The 17,745-nt window shown below is 32.2% G+C and overlaps 1 protein-coding gene across 8 annotated transcripts in view; it reads right to left on the bottom strand.

Annotated features, from left to right (window-relative positions):
* The window catches only part of TFEC (transcription factor EC), a 185,724-nt gene that overhangs the window by 53,552 nt on the left and 114,427 nt on the right, over positions 1-17,745 (bottom strand). For all 8 annotated transcript variants that reach the window (XM_016119316.2, XM_036231017.1, XM_036231013.1 and 5 more), the window contains one exon: positions 4,781-5,032. In XM_016119316.2, the coding sequence (XP_015974802.2) occupies positions 4,781-5,032 (252 nt within the window). The remainder of the gene's footprint in view (positions 1-4,780; positions 5,033-17,745) is intronic.

Below are 17,745 nucleotides of genomic sequence, written 5' to 3'. Positions count from 1 at the left end.
AGTTGTAATTTTAATATGATCATGGGAGGAGGTAAACACAATGTTTACCCACTCTACTATCTTGACCTGTTGCTTTGATTGCTTGACTGCCAATTCAATAGGTATTTATCAGTTTTTATTTTCCTAGATTCAACTGTTACATTTGAGTGTGTAGATTATTCCTTTCTTCCTTAAATTAACTCTTTTTTTTTGGCTTCAGTGACACCGCACTGGTTATCTTTTTTACTTTTTCTTTATGGCTTCTCTCCTCTGACCACCCTTAAATATTGGTCATATCTTCAATCCCATCCTTGGTTCACCACTTGCCTCACTAGAAATATGCTCTCTAGGAGATCTCTTTCTCATTCAGGTTTTCAACTATCACTCTGATGCTGACAATTCTCAAATCTCTTCAGTCTAGATTATTCCTTCTCAAGGTAAACTTGGATATCTAACTGTCACTAGCATCTCTACATGGTGGTCTCACAGCCCTAGCATGTTTCAATAGAATGCTTCATCATCTCTCACTGGACTGTAGAAATAACTTCTCATCTCCAGGCTTCTTCCTTTGCATAGCTGACAGAGCATTATTAAAATCTAACTGATTATAGCACTCCAGCCCCCAAGAGGTCAGTATTTCTCTGATTCGTCTATTGCCTACTTCTCTGATGTCACCTTTTACCACCTTCTGCCTCTCATTATCTGCTCACCTCGTGCTCTTTGCTATCTTTACTCTTTGCTCATGCTATCTCACCTGGTTAAATGCCCCACTAGCCATTTTCTTCTGTCTTATTATTGATAAATTTTTGATAAGAACAGTACTTCTGTGCTCCTATCTATACTTACCATTGCCCTTTCTAAATAATATTATAATTATTTGCCTACTTTTTTTTTCTCTTCCCTACAATTTGGAGCTAGAAGGTGCAGAAGATAAAAAAAAAAAAACGACAGAGAATAATTAAAATGTAGCATGTGCTGTGAAATGCTATGATAAGTGCAATATTTATCTACATGATATAGGTTTTAAAATGAAAACTCAGAGAATAGGCACCAAAACCATGCAGAGAAATACCAAGGAGAGCACCTTAGAGAAGAAACCTGAAATTAATTTTGAAAAATGAGTTGTAATTATCCATACAAATGGTAGAAAATGAATAAGTAGCCAACATTAGAATCATATGACTGAAACCAATTGAGCTAAAACATAGAGTGCCATGGGATACTTAATAATAAGTTTGGGTCAAGAGGTGAGGGTTAAGTGTGAAAGGGTCCTGCATATGATGAATACAAATTTGGATTTTATCCTGGAAAGATAAAATGCTATAAAATTCTTATTTTGATTTTATATTTTATTTTCTGAGACTTTTCATCGCTAAGCTACTCATAGTTCTAACACTAAAATCCTAAATCTAAGGACAGTCTCACAGACTTATTTTGTGGTAGCTATGATTTCTGGGGTCTTCTTTGAATTATGAAATGTTCCCTGATGTCACAGGAGGACAAGCTTAAGAGAAACACCAAAGGGTAGCAAGATCTACCATTTCTTGAGCCCCCATACTGTCCTCCTTGTATTAGGAACTTTAAAAATGTAAGCATCAAAACAATTCTTCAAGGTGTAGAAATGTTAAAAGAGATTAAGAATTGAGACCACACATCTAGTAAGTGCTGACTGTAACCTCATGTTGTATGACTCTACAGACTGTACACGTTCTGCTTTGTGACATGGAAAGGACTTAGGACCAAAGAATATTAGAAAATTACAAAAATGTAGGATGTATCTTAGCTATTATAGATAAAACTATGAATAAAGGCAACATGTGAAAATATGTGCATGATAAGTCAAATTCAAAGAGAACACGCATTGATTAAAACTATAACAGATTGATTTAAATTATAATTAAAAGGACATCAATGATGAAAGAGACTTCTATATACACATTTTAAAGTATAACGGTAATAAAATGGTGCTGCAAAAATTGAAAAGCCACATGCAAAAGAACGAAACTAGACTGCTATCTGTTACCATACATCAAAAAAAAAAAAAAAAAACCCCTCAAAATGGATTAAAGACCTAAATATAAGACCTGAATATAACATGGGTACTAAGTTCATGGACCTTACATTTAGAGAGGGTTTTATGAATTTGACCTCAAAGGCAAAGGAAGTAAAAGAAAAAATAAATGAATGGGACTATATCAAATTAAAAAGCCTATTTATAGCAAAAGAGACCATCAACTATCAACAAAACAAAGAGACAACCAATTAAATGTGAGAATATATTTGCAAACAATGCCTCCAGTAAGGAGCAAATATCCAAAATATATAGAAACTCATATAACTCAATGATGACAAAAACAATTCAATTTAAAAACTGAACAGACATTTTCCCAAAGAAGACATATAGATATATGAAAAGGTGCTCAACTTCATTCACTAGCTATTAAGGAAATTCAAATCAAAACCACAGATCCCACCTCACACCTGTTAAAATGGCTCTCATCAACAAGACAAATAATAACAAATGTTGGAGAGGTTGTGGGGGAAAAGGAACCCTCATACACTGCTGGTGGGAATGTAAATTGGTATAGCCACTATAGGAAATAGTGTGGAGGTTCCTCAAAAAATTAATAGAGTACCATATGACTGAGCAATCCTCTTCTAGGTATCTACCCAAAAACTTGAAGATGTTTATTTGTAAAGATATATGCATCCTGATGTTTATTACAGCACTATTCATGATGGCCAAGACAGAGAAACAATAGAAGTGCCCTTCGATAGAAGATTGGATAAAGAAGATGTGGTACATACATAGAATGAAATATTATTTGGCCATAAGAAAAGTTGAAATACTATATCATTTGTGACAAAATGGATGGATCTTGAGATTATCATGTTAAGCTAAATAAATCAGACAGAAAATGTTGAGAAACATGGTTTTACTTATTTGTAGGATGTAAAACAGAAAGCAACAAATAAACAAGACAAACAAAACAAACTCTCATAGACAGAGACAACAGTTTAGTGGTTACCAGAGGGAAAGTAGGGAGGAGGGAGGTAGATAAGGGTAAAGTGAATCAACTATATGGTGGAAATTTGACTTTGGGTAGTGAATACGCAATACAATATACATATGATGTATTATTGAATCGCGCATTTGAAACATATAATTTTATTAACCAACGTCACCTCAATAAAGTTAATAAAAATAAATAATAAATAAATAGAAAAATTTTGTCTGTAGTCAATATGCACATCGCCTTTAGAACAGTCTTGGAGCGTCCAAGCCTTCCAAGCCGTACAACTCCATTTTGCTAATACCACCTAAAAGACCAGTAAGATCACACAAATGTCCTTTATAATATGCAGACTTATTAATTTTTTTAAAAAAGGTAAACTATGTGCCTAAGAAATAAAAATATTTACTAAGAAAAATTGAGAAGATTGATATTTGTTAATTATCTTAAGATACATAATAAGATCATTTTCTGGGTTTTGCCTAGAACTGACTGGCATATGCATATGCTTTTGGATTTGTTTTTTTCTTTAAAAATCAATCTTCCACACAAGGAAATGAACTTTGGAAGAAGGGGGTTGTAAAATAAATTGTATTGGGTGAGTTCTAATATTTACTGTACAGATGATTTCCATCCTACATATAATTTTATAATCTTCATAGAGTGAATAGACAACCTAGTTCTACATTTTTTGAAATTCTTTATATACCCACTGCTGAAAAGTTTTAGTAAATATACATGTAGAGATTTATAATTGGTTTTGGATTTCAATGAGTTGTTTTGTGGTTGTTTTATATTTCATTAAACAGTCTACCAGGTACTTAGTCTTTCCCTTTTTTCAGATTAACATAAAATTTATACGCACACAAAAAATCTTTCTTTAACATTTGGAATTCAAATGATGGGATACTGAACATTACTCTTTTGTACCTGGAGGCTACAGACTTAATAGCTAAAAAGCAGTGACCTGAAATCAATATTATCCACCAGGAATGTAGATGGGAGATTAAACCTGGGAGATCATAGGACAGTGGCTTCATCTAGCAAATCAAATGGATAAAAATAAAAAAGAAATAATGGAAAGTTCAATCATTAATTAGTTTTTCTACAGTGAGATATTAAAGTAAGTCTTGTTCCCAGTTCTAGCTGTTTCTCAGTTCTATTCATTCTTCAACATTTTTTTGAAGGTTCATTGGTAAGCAAGTCATAATAAATAACTCCATGAAGCTAAATACTCCCACTAATTCTATATTCTCATCACCTCTAAATTCCTCTTATTTAGTAAACAGTAGACAAGTATGTTTTGAAAATAGAGATGAATAATCAATAGTAAAAAATCCAGATGTAATTTCATAAAATATTAAGTGCAAGATTATTAGTCTTATTTTAATGAATGTTTCTAGAGCACATATTTACTATTATTTAAACAGCTTCTGCCTGTTTTATCTTAATTGGTATTGAAGATAATATAACTATTGATAAATATTTTAACTAAAGTTATCAGAAGACCTTTACAATTAAATCTAAATCTCAACATAATTACGTTTAGAGGTTATTTTAACTCACATTGATACATAACTTAAATGAGTATTAAAATGAATTGTTATATTTTATTATGCATAATAATATGTTTATAACTAATTATTACAAATTAATAAATTAAGATTCCCTTTTGTTAAATGAATTTGTACTGGGAATATTTAGTATAAAATGTCAACTTCAATTTCTTTCATTTTTTTTCAAAAAATGATTATATAATTTTAAGAGTAGCCATTAGACAGACATACATGCCATTCCACATTGTCATCTTCTTTCCCAAGAGTTAGCAACTTGGCGAGTGGATTTCCAGTGGGACCAGCATCATTCTGAGGAGATGGGTATGCATACTGTACCAGAAGTGCACTCCCTGGTGTTGGAGGGTAGGACCGTTTAAGAGTCTGGTTGATGATCTGGTGATCAAGGGTCATGAAGGGTTTTACTTGCTGTCTTTGGACTTTCTGTAGCTGAGTCCCTGAAGAACTTTCCAGGTGTGTGGGGACCTACAAAATAGAAGCCAAACAATTGCAATACGTAGCATTATCTGGTAAATCGAAGTTCTATTTTCAATAATTAAATTATGACAATAAACAAACTCAAATATCATTTCTCTCAAAATATATGGCCTATACTTCTATCATAATTTACATAAGATATTAATAAATAATAGTTTTAAGAGGTAATTTAAACTTTACTAAACTATTTTAAATCCTGTGTTTTTAAGAATATCCTTCAAAATTACATGCAATTGAAACAAAATTTGGAATAAATAAATAAGCAACAATAATTTTTGAAGGTCTAAAAAGAAAGGCTGAAATAACGCAAAGAAAATATAGCTGACTCACTATTATTAGTGATTTTTATTAATATATTTCTTAGGTTTTCTTATATTACAAATCTAAATGTTCTATGGGATATTATCACAGCTATCATTTATAAAACTGAAAGACAAACAAAACTCATAGACACAGACAACAGTTCAGTGGTTAACAGAGGGAAAAGGTGAGGGGAGGTAAATAAGAGTAAAGGGGGTCAAATATATGGCGATGAAAAGAGATTTAACTTTTGATGGGGAACACACAATGCTATATACAGATGTATTATCAAATTGTATGCTTGAAACATACATTATTTTATTAACAAACATTATCATATAAATTTAATTATTAATTAATTTAAAAAATTATTCAGGAAGGAGCAGAAACTAGAAACGTATATATAAAATAGTAAGTGTGATACTTTAGGGGTGGTGAAAATCTACGTAATTTTTTTCACTTTTCTCTATTTTCCAAAGTTTCTACACTGAGCTTATTTCAATTTCAACAGTTCCATATTCTCACTTTATAATAACAATACTTTGATAGAGTCGCTATGAAGTGACAGAAAAAAAAGCATTCAGAGAAAAATCTAACCAGCGTCATGTGCATGCTAAGCAACTGTCCAGCATTTTGAAACCCTTTTTTCAAACATAGACTTAAAATTCTGGGCATCTTCAGTCTAGCTATCATAGTTAACGACATACCATTATTTGTATGAGGACAATTTTAAGCATTTCAAGCTTTTCTTTTAAAAGCCTCTAAAAGTAGCATCGCCTGCGAGTCTCCTTTATATTTACTAGGCTGTGATGTGGCTCCTAATACATTTTCCTCAAGTGGCCTATGTATAAACCTATTTAATATTTCCCTCATGTTATACAACAGCAAAGATTGCTGTACAGCGCTTATTTTTTCTTTTATATCAGTTACACAAACTACTCCTTAAATCCCTTAACATGCATTAGCCCAGATAAATAGCCTTTATAAAGTATTTTGCATTTAAATTAGCTGATTGGGGTATAATATTAGAGTAGTTACTTTAGTTTAATTCTGTTATGCTGACATTTTTAGCATTATTTTAATTGTACTACCATAAAATAATTTTTCAGGCATGTAAAAAAGATTAAGATTGGTAATAAAGATTACACATATTACTAATTATATTGCTATGAGCTTTAAAGTTGTAAAAGAACATTTCATTAAAATGCCAGGGTAATTTTTTTAAGGTAGCTATTTAGGTTATCTTTCAGTTTTAAGTTAATTCTTCTTTATCTGTGTACATTTACAAAATATACATTTTAAATAACATTTTCAGATTTACAAATCTGAATGATCTTTCACACAATGTAACTTGAACACTACATTCAGAACAGTGTGTATCTACAAATGAAAAATATCTCTTATTCTTGGAAAAGTATGTTGAATTAATTTTTATAATATTTATTTTCTAATTTATTTCTCACTTTTCATCCACTGGCTCTAAAAGCCATCAGAGTACTTATTGCATTTTGTGTCACACCGGGAGCACAAGAGAAGTCGTAAATGTGATCCCAGGGCCCTAACAGTTTTCAATGTAGTTGGACAGCATCGATATCACCTATAGCAGAAAACAATGATAATAATAATATGCAACAGGTATAGGCACTATGCTAACCAATTCACACACAATATTTCATTTTGTCCTTGTTACAATCTTAGGAGGTAGGTGTTATTAATATTTCCATTGTACCATATGAATGAAGTCACTGAGTCTTAGAGAGGTTAGGTACCTGTTATCGCTCTAGTAAGAGGTGGAGCTAGAATACAGACCCTGCCTTTCTTAACACTATGCATATTGGCTCAACAATGTATAAACCAATTTAAAAATACCACAAAAAGCAGTGGTTTTAAAAACTAACTGAAAGAGAAACATGCTTATTAAACCAGGCATTGGAAGGAGATGGTCCTGCACAGGGAGCAAAGGAAAGGAAAACTCGAATGCAAAAGATCAAATAAAGGAAGACAAGAAGTTGGGAAACAATCACAAAATTAGTCATGAAAAGAAACTCACATGAATACTTTTTCTTTCTCCAAGTAAGAGTACCATTTCTCTTTTAGACCACTGTATACAGAAATATAATAAAATATAAAATGGAATCAATTCTAATTTTTTCTAAACTATTGGTTATTTATAGGGAATTCCAAAGGTTTAGAGGGCAAACGTGAAGACTGTCTTGGACCCTATCTAGATAACACCTGTAAACTAAGCATAAGAATATAAAAAGTTTTGCAGAACAGAGTAAGAATCGATGGAATGTGACTAAACTACTCCCCAGAGTAATCTCTGTCTTTTCCAATCGTGGACTGATATAAAAAAAAGAGAAACAAATAAGTATAAAATGTCAGGTAACCATATGCAGCCAATATCCACCACTAACTATGGATTTGTTTTACTGAAGATCTCAGTGTTTGGCAGGATGAAGTAAATGAAATTATAGGTTGCCATTGTTCATTTATGCATGTATGCAAGAAACATGTTTTGAGTGCCAAGTGTGTGTGCACAGACTGATACACTGGTGGTAGAAAGGAGACAACAGTAGTGTCTACCTTCAAAAGCTTGCAGTCTATTCACAGTCTAGACAGGGAAGAAAATCATGAGATCTCCAAGAGCAAGGTCCGTGTCTATCTTGCTGCCTGCTGTACTGCCATACTTTCTATACATAACCGAGAAAATGGCACATAGCACTTTTTAAAATATGCATTCATATGTATTCAATAAATGATTGAATAAATGAGCCTTTAAAGTATAGTGTATGAGTAACAATGGTGGCTACAGAAAGCTTTGGGAATTCACAGGAGCAGCAGATAAACCACAATCAAAATGTTAGTCTTCACTCAGTAGGTTGGAGCAGCTGTAGATTATGATTTGGTTCACTGAGCCATCAAAGATGTAAGACCACTCAGATGTAGAAAGATTTTGTTATGGAGAACAATAAGTAAATCACACCTCCAGAACTCTGAATTATGTCTAGACATTATCACTCTAACATGCCACTACTGGAAGCTAAATCTAATGAGAGTCAGTTTAAAACCTAGAGTTTATCTATGTGAAGAAATCTGTTTTATTTTACTTAAAACAATTTACTTACAGTCTTCCTATTTTCCAAAACATTGTAAATAAATACAAAATGTGATTTTAGTTGCAGAAAATAATCATTGGGGAACCACAATTACAAATACTACATATATACACATATATATGCACATATATATACACACATGTATATGTATATATATACGTATATATGTATCTGTGGTTTTTATTTTTCCCTCATTCTATTCCTGTTTTTAGACTAGAAAAGATGCAGGAATCCTGCCTTTTGAGAGAACTGTTGGAGAGCCACGAGAAAGCCTAATGCCATAGGAAAAAGTCAAATCTCATTCTCTGACAATGACACTTGAAACAACAGAAGACAATTTATGGTACCTGATATCTGATGTTTTTTTTTTTAATCCCAGATTTTAAATCAGTCTTGAGATACTTCAACTCTATAATTTTTTGAAAAAATTTATTTAGTTAAAACTAAGACTAACAAAATGTTTTATAGTCTTATTTGAATTTGCATTTAAAATCTCCTGGTAGGTAGAAGAGCTGAGAAGTAATGTATGCCAGCCAAGCAATGCTAACTAGGTAGACTCTCAATGTGCCCATGTGGAGTCATTTTTATTTTCATACAGTTGTTTTCAATTTATGCTCATAGATACATGAGTTCATTTCCTCAATTTACATTTCAGTGTCCTACACTGTAGTCTTTTAACCTAATTCTTATATGGATTTCAGATAGCAAGAAGAGTATATTGTATAAGAAAATTTTAGAAAGAAATGGATAGTCATACTAAAACAACTTTGAAGGACTCACCAGCTCTATGACTCTATGTATAAGGCTGTATATATTATATACACTACTTGTATCACAGCACCTTAAGTATTGCTATACATTTATATTTATGTAGGCTTGTATATATTTTAGCTTCTTTAAAAACGTTATTTTATTAAAATTTAAAAAAAGCATATGATAATGGTAAAAGCCTTCAGCTGATACTGCAGCATTCAATCCACAAACATTTAATGAGCGTTTGCTCTTTGCTAAAGCCAGTCCCAAGGGGAAAGTCATTTCTCTCCAGAAAGCAGGTCTGTGACCCATGTGTCATCATCTACCTGGAGACCACTTATCTAAACTGAGGGCATTGAACCTGGGAGGAGATGAAACACCTTCTGGGTACTACTCTTTTGAAACTCAAAACTAAAAAGTGATGGCAAGCATCTCACAAGCAATTATCTCAATAACAAGACTGTTTATCGCCATTAATTTGTCTAGCCAAACAAATAAAGCAGGCAAACATGGGCACCCACTTAATAAGTGTGTTTAGATTACCTGCAAGTACATAAACAGAAATATATTCAGCCAGAAAGAAATTTTCTAAATATATTCTGGGTGATAGTAAATAAAAACATATATACACTGTCATCAAACACACATACACACACATATGTGTGCATGTACACACACACACACATGCCAAAAAGCAAGACAGAGAATCCCATTGACTATGACAGCCCTTATTTAATTTTGTTAATTTTGTATTGAGCTCGAATTTAATAAATGAAGTAAAAGCTTGTACTTCACAAGTGAGTAATAGGTAACTATTAATTATGTTCCTAGTACCAGAGATATATAAGAGGAAATCTATTTTGGGGGACTTATGAATCTACTACCTCCTAGGTATCTACTCATAAAAACCATATGACATTTGTTAATGTTCTGTAGTAAAGATTAATAACTCATTTTTTTTCAAACATTACTTTCTTCACAGCGGTCTTCGAATATGATATATCCATAAATCTCATCTTGATCAAACCTAAAATTATATAGTCGAGTTGTCTGATTGAGATATAACTACTGAACAAAGTATGACCCAGTTCATCAAAAGTTTTACTTAGGTTTCTGAAATAACTGTCAGCATATTTTAACTGAGTATTATATAATCCAAAGCTATTTGATAGATAATAATATAAAATGTGATTGTAACATATTCCTTCAGTCTCAATCATTTGAATTTGAATAATATCAATGGCGTGTCTTTGAGGAGTGACTCACACTTAAAAGACTTTAAAGAGACATGAATATTCTTAATCAGAGCCTTCCAAATTCAATAGTGTTCTGGCAGTAAAAGTGCTTGCACTCCATGAACATTCATATTTACATGATAAAGTCTAAGCTTCTCTTACAATTAATCCAGCTCTATCTACTAAACTGATTTGTTTTGTTTATGTTAGTATCTCAGTAAAATTACCATTTTATGCCTTTTAAAACTTAGATAAGCCATCAATAACTGTGGTTAATTTAATCCAATCTACTTTTTAAGAGTATGTAAATTTGGAGTTTTTGAGCCATGAATATCACTTAAGAATCACATCAGAGACTGACCACCTCATGTTGGCTTTAAAACAATACAACAGCTATGAACACACTACAGTCAATTGACAACATCATCAATAGCCAAAATAAATTAATATAAAACATTCAGGAAATTTAAGCCACAATACTTTAAAATATATTTCACGTCGTGTTCACAGGTTTGGCATTTATTAATTCTATAAATATTTTTGAGTGCCTACCACACAACCAGGTTTTACGCTATTGTAATTAGCTCTGGAGATAAAATTGTGAACAAAATAGACATAACCCAGTCCTCAAAGAGTTCACAATCTAATAGGAGAGACAGATAATTAAACATGCCATTATAACACAATGTAATAAACCCTATGAAAATGAAATGTGTCATAAAATCAGCAGAAAGACCTAAATAAAATGTGCATGAATCGTTCAAATGAAAGTCAGTTTCTGCTACTCATTTCACTGATTCATTCATTTGCTTAACAAATATACATATGCCTATATATGCTAGCCACTTGGGTAGGTAAAGATGCTTAGCAGTTTCTATTCTCATACAGCTCATGAAGAGATGAAAGAGACAGGTTTTAATATTAAAAAATCACACAAATGAATGTAAATTTTTAAGTGCTATAAGTAATCAAAAGGAGAGATACACATGACTGAGTATGTAGAAAAAATTATCTAAACAAAAGTTAAGGGTAACTTCTTTGAGGGAGGAATGGTAGAGCTGAATCTGAAGGATGATAGGAACTAGAGAAAGAGTATAGAAAAAAAGATTCCAAGGAGATGGAGCAGAATGTGCTAAGACCCTGGTGGGAGGAAACGAGATGAGAAAAATGCACTGAAAGGAGATAATGGGACTAGAACAGAGTTATTATGGTTTGTTATAAGGCTGGCCTTTAGAACCAGTTGATGCAATCCTCTAGTTATATAAAGCTGTCTTATTTTCTTTATCACAGAAAGGGAACATAGTAGTTTCGTTGGATAAATTTTAGAGGGGCAAAAAGAGCATCCAGGAGACAAACAAGGGCTGCTTGAACTATGGTCCTATAACCAAGGTAAGGTGGTCACATGGAAACAAGCAACTGGATTCGACGGATGTTAGAAATGAATTAAGAGATGACTCCTGAGTTTCTGGCTTAAGTGACTAAATGGATAGTGACACCCTTCTCAAAGAAGCCTGGGTTGTTTCTCTTTGGTTTTGGTTTAGGTACTTCTGAGGAAAGGGTGGAAGGGCAGAATTATAAGTCTAGTTTGAAAGCATTGAGTTTGTGATGTTTAGAAGATGTCCAAGAGAGTATGTGAAGTAGGCAGCTGGATATATGAGCCTGAAATTCAAAAGTAAGGTATGGACTATAGATAAACTTTCCACAATGTCTATACTTAGGTAATAACTGACTGATAAGATGATCATTGGAGGATATACAGAATTATAAGAGGAAAGGGCCTAGACTGAACATGCCAGACTCCTAAATTTTAATTTACATATAGGGAAATCTATTCTGATGCTAAACTCTGTTTTCTCCTAAGTCCCATTGATTTGTTTTTGTAAATTTTGAAAAATGTTTATTTAAAATTTGTGTATGTTAAATTGTCAGGTAAATCCTCCTTAATTAAATAATTATTTTTTTGCCCTATTTCCAAAATTAATCACTTATCCATTTGATATAAATAATGCATTATTTTCCTAGTCCAACTACATTACGACTCTCATGTTATCACTCCTTAACCTCTTAACTGAAATTCCAAAACCACAAAGTTCTGAAAATAAGAAAAAATTGGTGCATGCCCATTTGGTGGCAAAATCAAACATAAAATGAATAAGATTATTTATAATTTTTTTATCCTGCTTATACTAGATATCTTTATGCATTGCTGCAGACATATTAATGTATTTAATTATGAATGCTGTCCTTGACTCCTCTGGGGAAGTATCGGCGAATAAATTATATATATATATATATATATATATATATATATATATATATATATATATACATACACACACACACACACATACCATATTACCTTTCAAATTCAAAAATATCGGGAATTCTGAAACACATTTAGCTCTAAATTTTTGGATAATAGATTTCGTACCTCTTTTTATCTATTGGGCGAAGAGCATGTAGAAAAGACTATGCTATATGCTTTGCATATATTATCTTATTTAACCTTATAATAGCATAAATAAAAACTGAAATGGTCCTTCACAATTAGTTTTAAGAAACACAAGTACAACATTTAATTGCTTTTTTTCAAAAAGTACAATGTATCAAAAATTAAAATTCAATTGATCATATGCTATCTCTTGATAACATATGAAGAAATAATAAAATGAGAACATCTCCTTTCCAATTCAGAAAAAAAAAATCAGTGAATGAAAGATGTATTTTTCCTAAGAATAACTTGTCCATGTGTAATGTTATATTTTGAAATTACAAGCAAATTTACATTTAGTGCTTACGGTTATATTTAAATAAGTTAATACTACAGTTTATATGCTTTTTAGAATTTTCTCATAAAATTCAATTGTTTCCTGTAATTATGGAAATATGTGAGTTAATTACTACAACTAGATTCATTAAAATGCCTTGTTTCTTTTCAGAAAAAAATGTTTATCTGGCTGCATTAATGCTTAAACATTAATATTTATTAGGAAGACTTTTATAAAGCAAAAGACATTTTGCTTCAGAAATCAACAATTGTGTTTAGATGACACTTTATATTTCACCGTTACTTTCAACTTAAAACAAAACTCTCATGTAATGCTTAAATGTATTATTTTTCATCCTTAGTATTGTGACCTTTTGAAATCATTTTCGTTATGCAGTTTTGAGTGTTCTTTCAAGGATGCAGAGAATAAAGGAAAAACAAGACTGACTTCTTTAAAAGGTCGTATTTCAAATATCTTTGAAAGTGATCAATGCATTTTTCAAAAATTTACATGTTCTAAAATATAACCAAAGCCATAAATAAGAACATCAGGGATAAAAACCCAAACCTCCCTATAATATTTGCCGTCTCTTATATCATTCTGTTACAAATACATTTTTAACTATATCTTGATGGTTAGATTTGGGATAATATTAATATGTTATTAACATAGGCAGAACTTATAAAAGAAATGAACTGGTCACTTAATATAGTTGAATTTATAACACAGAAATTTAAATAGTTCTGTATGAATAAAAGGATCATAAATGTTTATTCCTGAAAAAAATCCTAAATAATTCAAACAATTTCACTATATGTTAGACTTGAAAACTTTTAAAATCTTTCCTCTACTTTGAGTTGATATATGATCATCAATTAATGAAGTCATTTTTATCATAATAGAATGTCATCATTAGAACTGCAGTATTCTAGTCTAACCATTTTCTAAAGAATATGATTGGGGCATTTTAGATAGTTAAATATTAAAATAATCTAGCTAAAAATGAGACTGAAATTATTCATTTTGACTGACAAACTGAAGAAAATGACTATTTCATAAGTATATTTCTATCACTCAAATTTTGTAGTTATTACTAGCATTTCAGGGGGAAGGTAAAATTTATATATTCTTCGTTTTACTTAACTAGTAAATATGATTATTGTCTACTCTCTATGTCCTAAATGCAACTGTTATTACATTATTCACATTAATTAAATTATTCAAGTAATTATGCCTCCTTGTAGGAAAGGCCTTCAGTTATATAATTGTTGTAGTTTCACCATACCCTTGTCATTGAAAAACAATGTTCTTTTAGAATCAAAGAAATATACTTCCATTTTAAGTTTTTTATGGTTATAGAAAGTACATAGCCATTAAATTTTAATTCAAGGAGACCAATCACAGGACCATATGGGCTAGTTGAAAGTTCAGAATGCAAAATAACAGTAGCCACAGTCACAAGTTGAATCAAACGGTCCAGTGATTTGAGTAAGGACTTTTATACTCACTTTGTAGATAAAGAAACTGAAGCCTAAACAGGTTATCAGACTTGCTCACAATCACATAGGCAAAAAGTAAACAACTTTTCATCTTTCGATTGCAAGTGGTTTCAACTGCAAGTTATTTATCAGCTCACAAGGATAATAAACTGTAACTCCAGAGCCAACCATTAGGAAAAAATATGTCCTTTATCCCAAAATAATTATGAATCAACTGACTCTGGTAGAAAAACCTCTGGAGTTGCTTACCTACTCTTAGTAGAGTTTGATTTGATTCACTTATAATTCTGCTTTTGTTTTATTTTATTTCACTTAGTCTGTTTTGTAACCATCATACATCTGAGTTCTCCATATAGTATGGAACAATACTATAATTGAAATCTACTATCAAAAAATATTAACTCTAGATGTCTTTAAGGTGCTTTGTTCCACTTTAGTCTCTAGGTCTACGTATTAAATACATACTGTTCTCAAGAGTCCTAGCTCTCTTCCCCAGGATAAACTTTAATTTATTATTATATTCTTTACCATAATCTTAATGTTTCTTTCCTAACATTTTCACAAGAGAGAAAAGATCATGGATAAGGAGAAGAGATAGAGAAGGCAGAAAATACTGTCAGCCTTACTTGTTCTACATAAATATCATGACTATTCTATTTAATATTTTTAATTTATATTCTATTTACTATACTAATCTGAGCAGACTAATCAACTAAAGTAAAATTTTTTCATTGAAAACTAAAAGAGGAAAATAAAAATATATTATAAAATATATTGTTTTAGCCTTGTTAAGCTTTTACCAATTATTTAATTATTCTGTAGTAGGTAAAATAGTGCCTCCTTCACCAAAGATGTCCACATCTTAACCCTCAGAACCTGTGAATATATAAGCTTACACTACAAAAGGGGCTTCGTGGGTGTGATTAAATTAAGAAGTTTGAGATGGGGGAATTATCTTGAATTATCTGGATGGGCCCTTTGTAATCTCAAGAGAGGGTCCTTATAAAAGGGAGGCAAGAGGGCCAGAATCAAACAGAAAAAGGTGTCACTATGGAAGCAGATGTCACAGTGATGAATATTGAGCCAAAGAATGTGGGCAGCCTCAAGAAGCTGGAAAAGGCAAGGAAACAGATTATCCCCTGGAACGTCCCAAAAGAAACTAAATTCTGCTGACACATTGATTTTAGTCATGAAAATGATTTCACACTCTGTCCCCTTGAGCTATAAGATTGTAAATATGTGTTGTTTTAAGTCACTAAGTTTGTGGAATTTTATTACAGCAGCAATAGGAAACTAGAATATACTCCTTATTAATTTCAAGTTTTATTTTCTCATACTTATAGCATTAAGGATTTTGTTGATGGCTTTTCAGAAACACCCTGCACGGAAATACTAGTACTATGGGATTTCCCCATCATAGCTGAAGTCATTCAAGGAAAATCCTAACAGAGATCAGTTCCCTAAATTTAATGCCTTTAACTTATTGTTCCTAAAATGCTCCACTAACAGAAATTATAAAAGATAAAAAAAAGTCGTCCGTAATGAAGTGCCTGGATGGAAGGAATGAATGATAGGAAGGCAGGAGTAAGGAAAGAAGGGAGGAGAGAGGGAGAGGGAGGGGGATGGAGGAGGGGAGGGAGGGAGGAGGAGGGAGTGAGGGATGGAGGTGAGGTAGGGAGGGTCATTTGTCCTTCGTTCATTACTTCCTCCTTTTCTTTCTCTTTCTTTCAGGCGTCTTCTTCTTTCTTTCTTTTAGTTCTTCTTTCTTTCTTCTTTCTTTCTTTCTTTCTTTCTTTCTTTCTTTCTTTCTTTCTTTCTTTCTTTCTTTCTTTCTTTCTTTCCTCTTTTTCTCCTTCTCACTCTCTCTGTCAATATGATCTGAAAAAAGTATAGATGAGGACAGATTAAAATAGAAAACTAGACAGAAGCCAGCTTATAAAGAGGAATAAATATTACCCTAAGCTTTGCTCTTATAACTCTGATGTGCTACGTGAAGCTTTTCGTAGGATAGTAAAATGATCACCTAGTATTTTAGAATATCTCTAAGGCAATAATACAATGACTAAATTATTGAATGACCAGACTGAGCACAAGAAGAACACTTAAGAGTTTTGGCAATGTTCTAGGAGAGAAGAATAGGTGACCCTAGCTGGGGTAATAGTATTCGGTACTAGAAAATTAGGTCAAATATTATACATAATGCAGAGGAATTAAACAAAATATGTGTATAGGACTTCTGATTGATTTATACATGTGGTGAAGGAGAAGGAATAGATAATGCTTCAGTTTGAAATGGGGAAAGGTGGAGAAAATTGCATTTATCAAAATAAGGAATAAAAGTAGGGGTAAAAGTATTGAAGCAAAGATCATTTCAACATCAGACAATGAAATCAGAGTGTCTGTGGAACATCCAAGAGGGAAACCTAGTAAACAGCTAGATGTGTGGATTTAGAGATACTGGTTTTGTGGCCAGCTTAGAAGTCATTGAATTAAGGTTTTAGGTAAAGTCATGAATTGGAGTTTTAGAAGAATTAGAATTAAGAAGATAAAATGCCAAGTAAAGAACTCCGAAGACATCAACATGTAATGCACAGGAAAGACTAAAAGAATCCCAGAAAAGTATAAGATAAATTAGTACAGAGTAATATGACAAAGACAATGTGGGATAGAGTTTCAAGAAAAAAAAAAACTGGTTAACAAAAGTCCAATACCACAGGGAAGAGAAAAGAGAAAGAGCAGAAGAGATTGCCAGCAGACTGGAAAATAATTGGGTCACTTGTGATCCTCAGGAGAATGATCTCAGGGACTTGGTGAGAATGGAAGTCATCCTGCAGGGACTAGAGGGACATTGTGAATTGTAAATGAGGAGACCTCAGGGTTTAGCACTAGGCACTTTCTCCTCTCTCTCTACAATCTCCCAGAGGAGGATCTCATCTGTGCCCATGTTTTTGAATACCACCTATATGCTAAAGGCTACCCAATTTTCATTTCCGCTCCAGAACTGCCTATGAGGATGGACACTGGAAT

The sequence above is a fragment of the Rousettus aegyptiacus genome, unplaced genomic scaffold (assembly GCF_014176215.1).
Source record: "Rousettus aegyptiacus isolate mRouAeg1 unplaced genomic scaffold, mRouAeg1.p scaffold_m13_p_13, whole genome shotgun sequence".
Lineage (NCBI taxonomy): Eukaryota > Metazoa > Chordata > Mammalia > Chiroptera > Pteropodidae > Rousettus > Rousettus aegyptiacus.
Note: the sequence above shows the minus strand (reverse complement) of the source record. Positions and strands in the feature narration are given on the sequence as shown.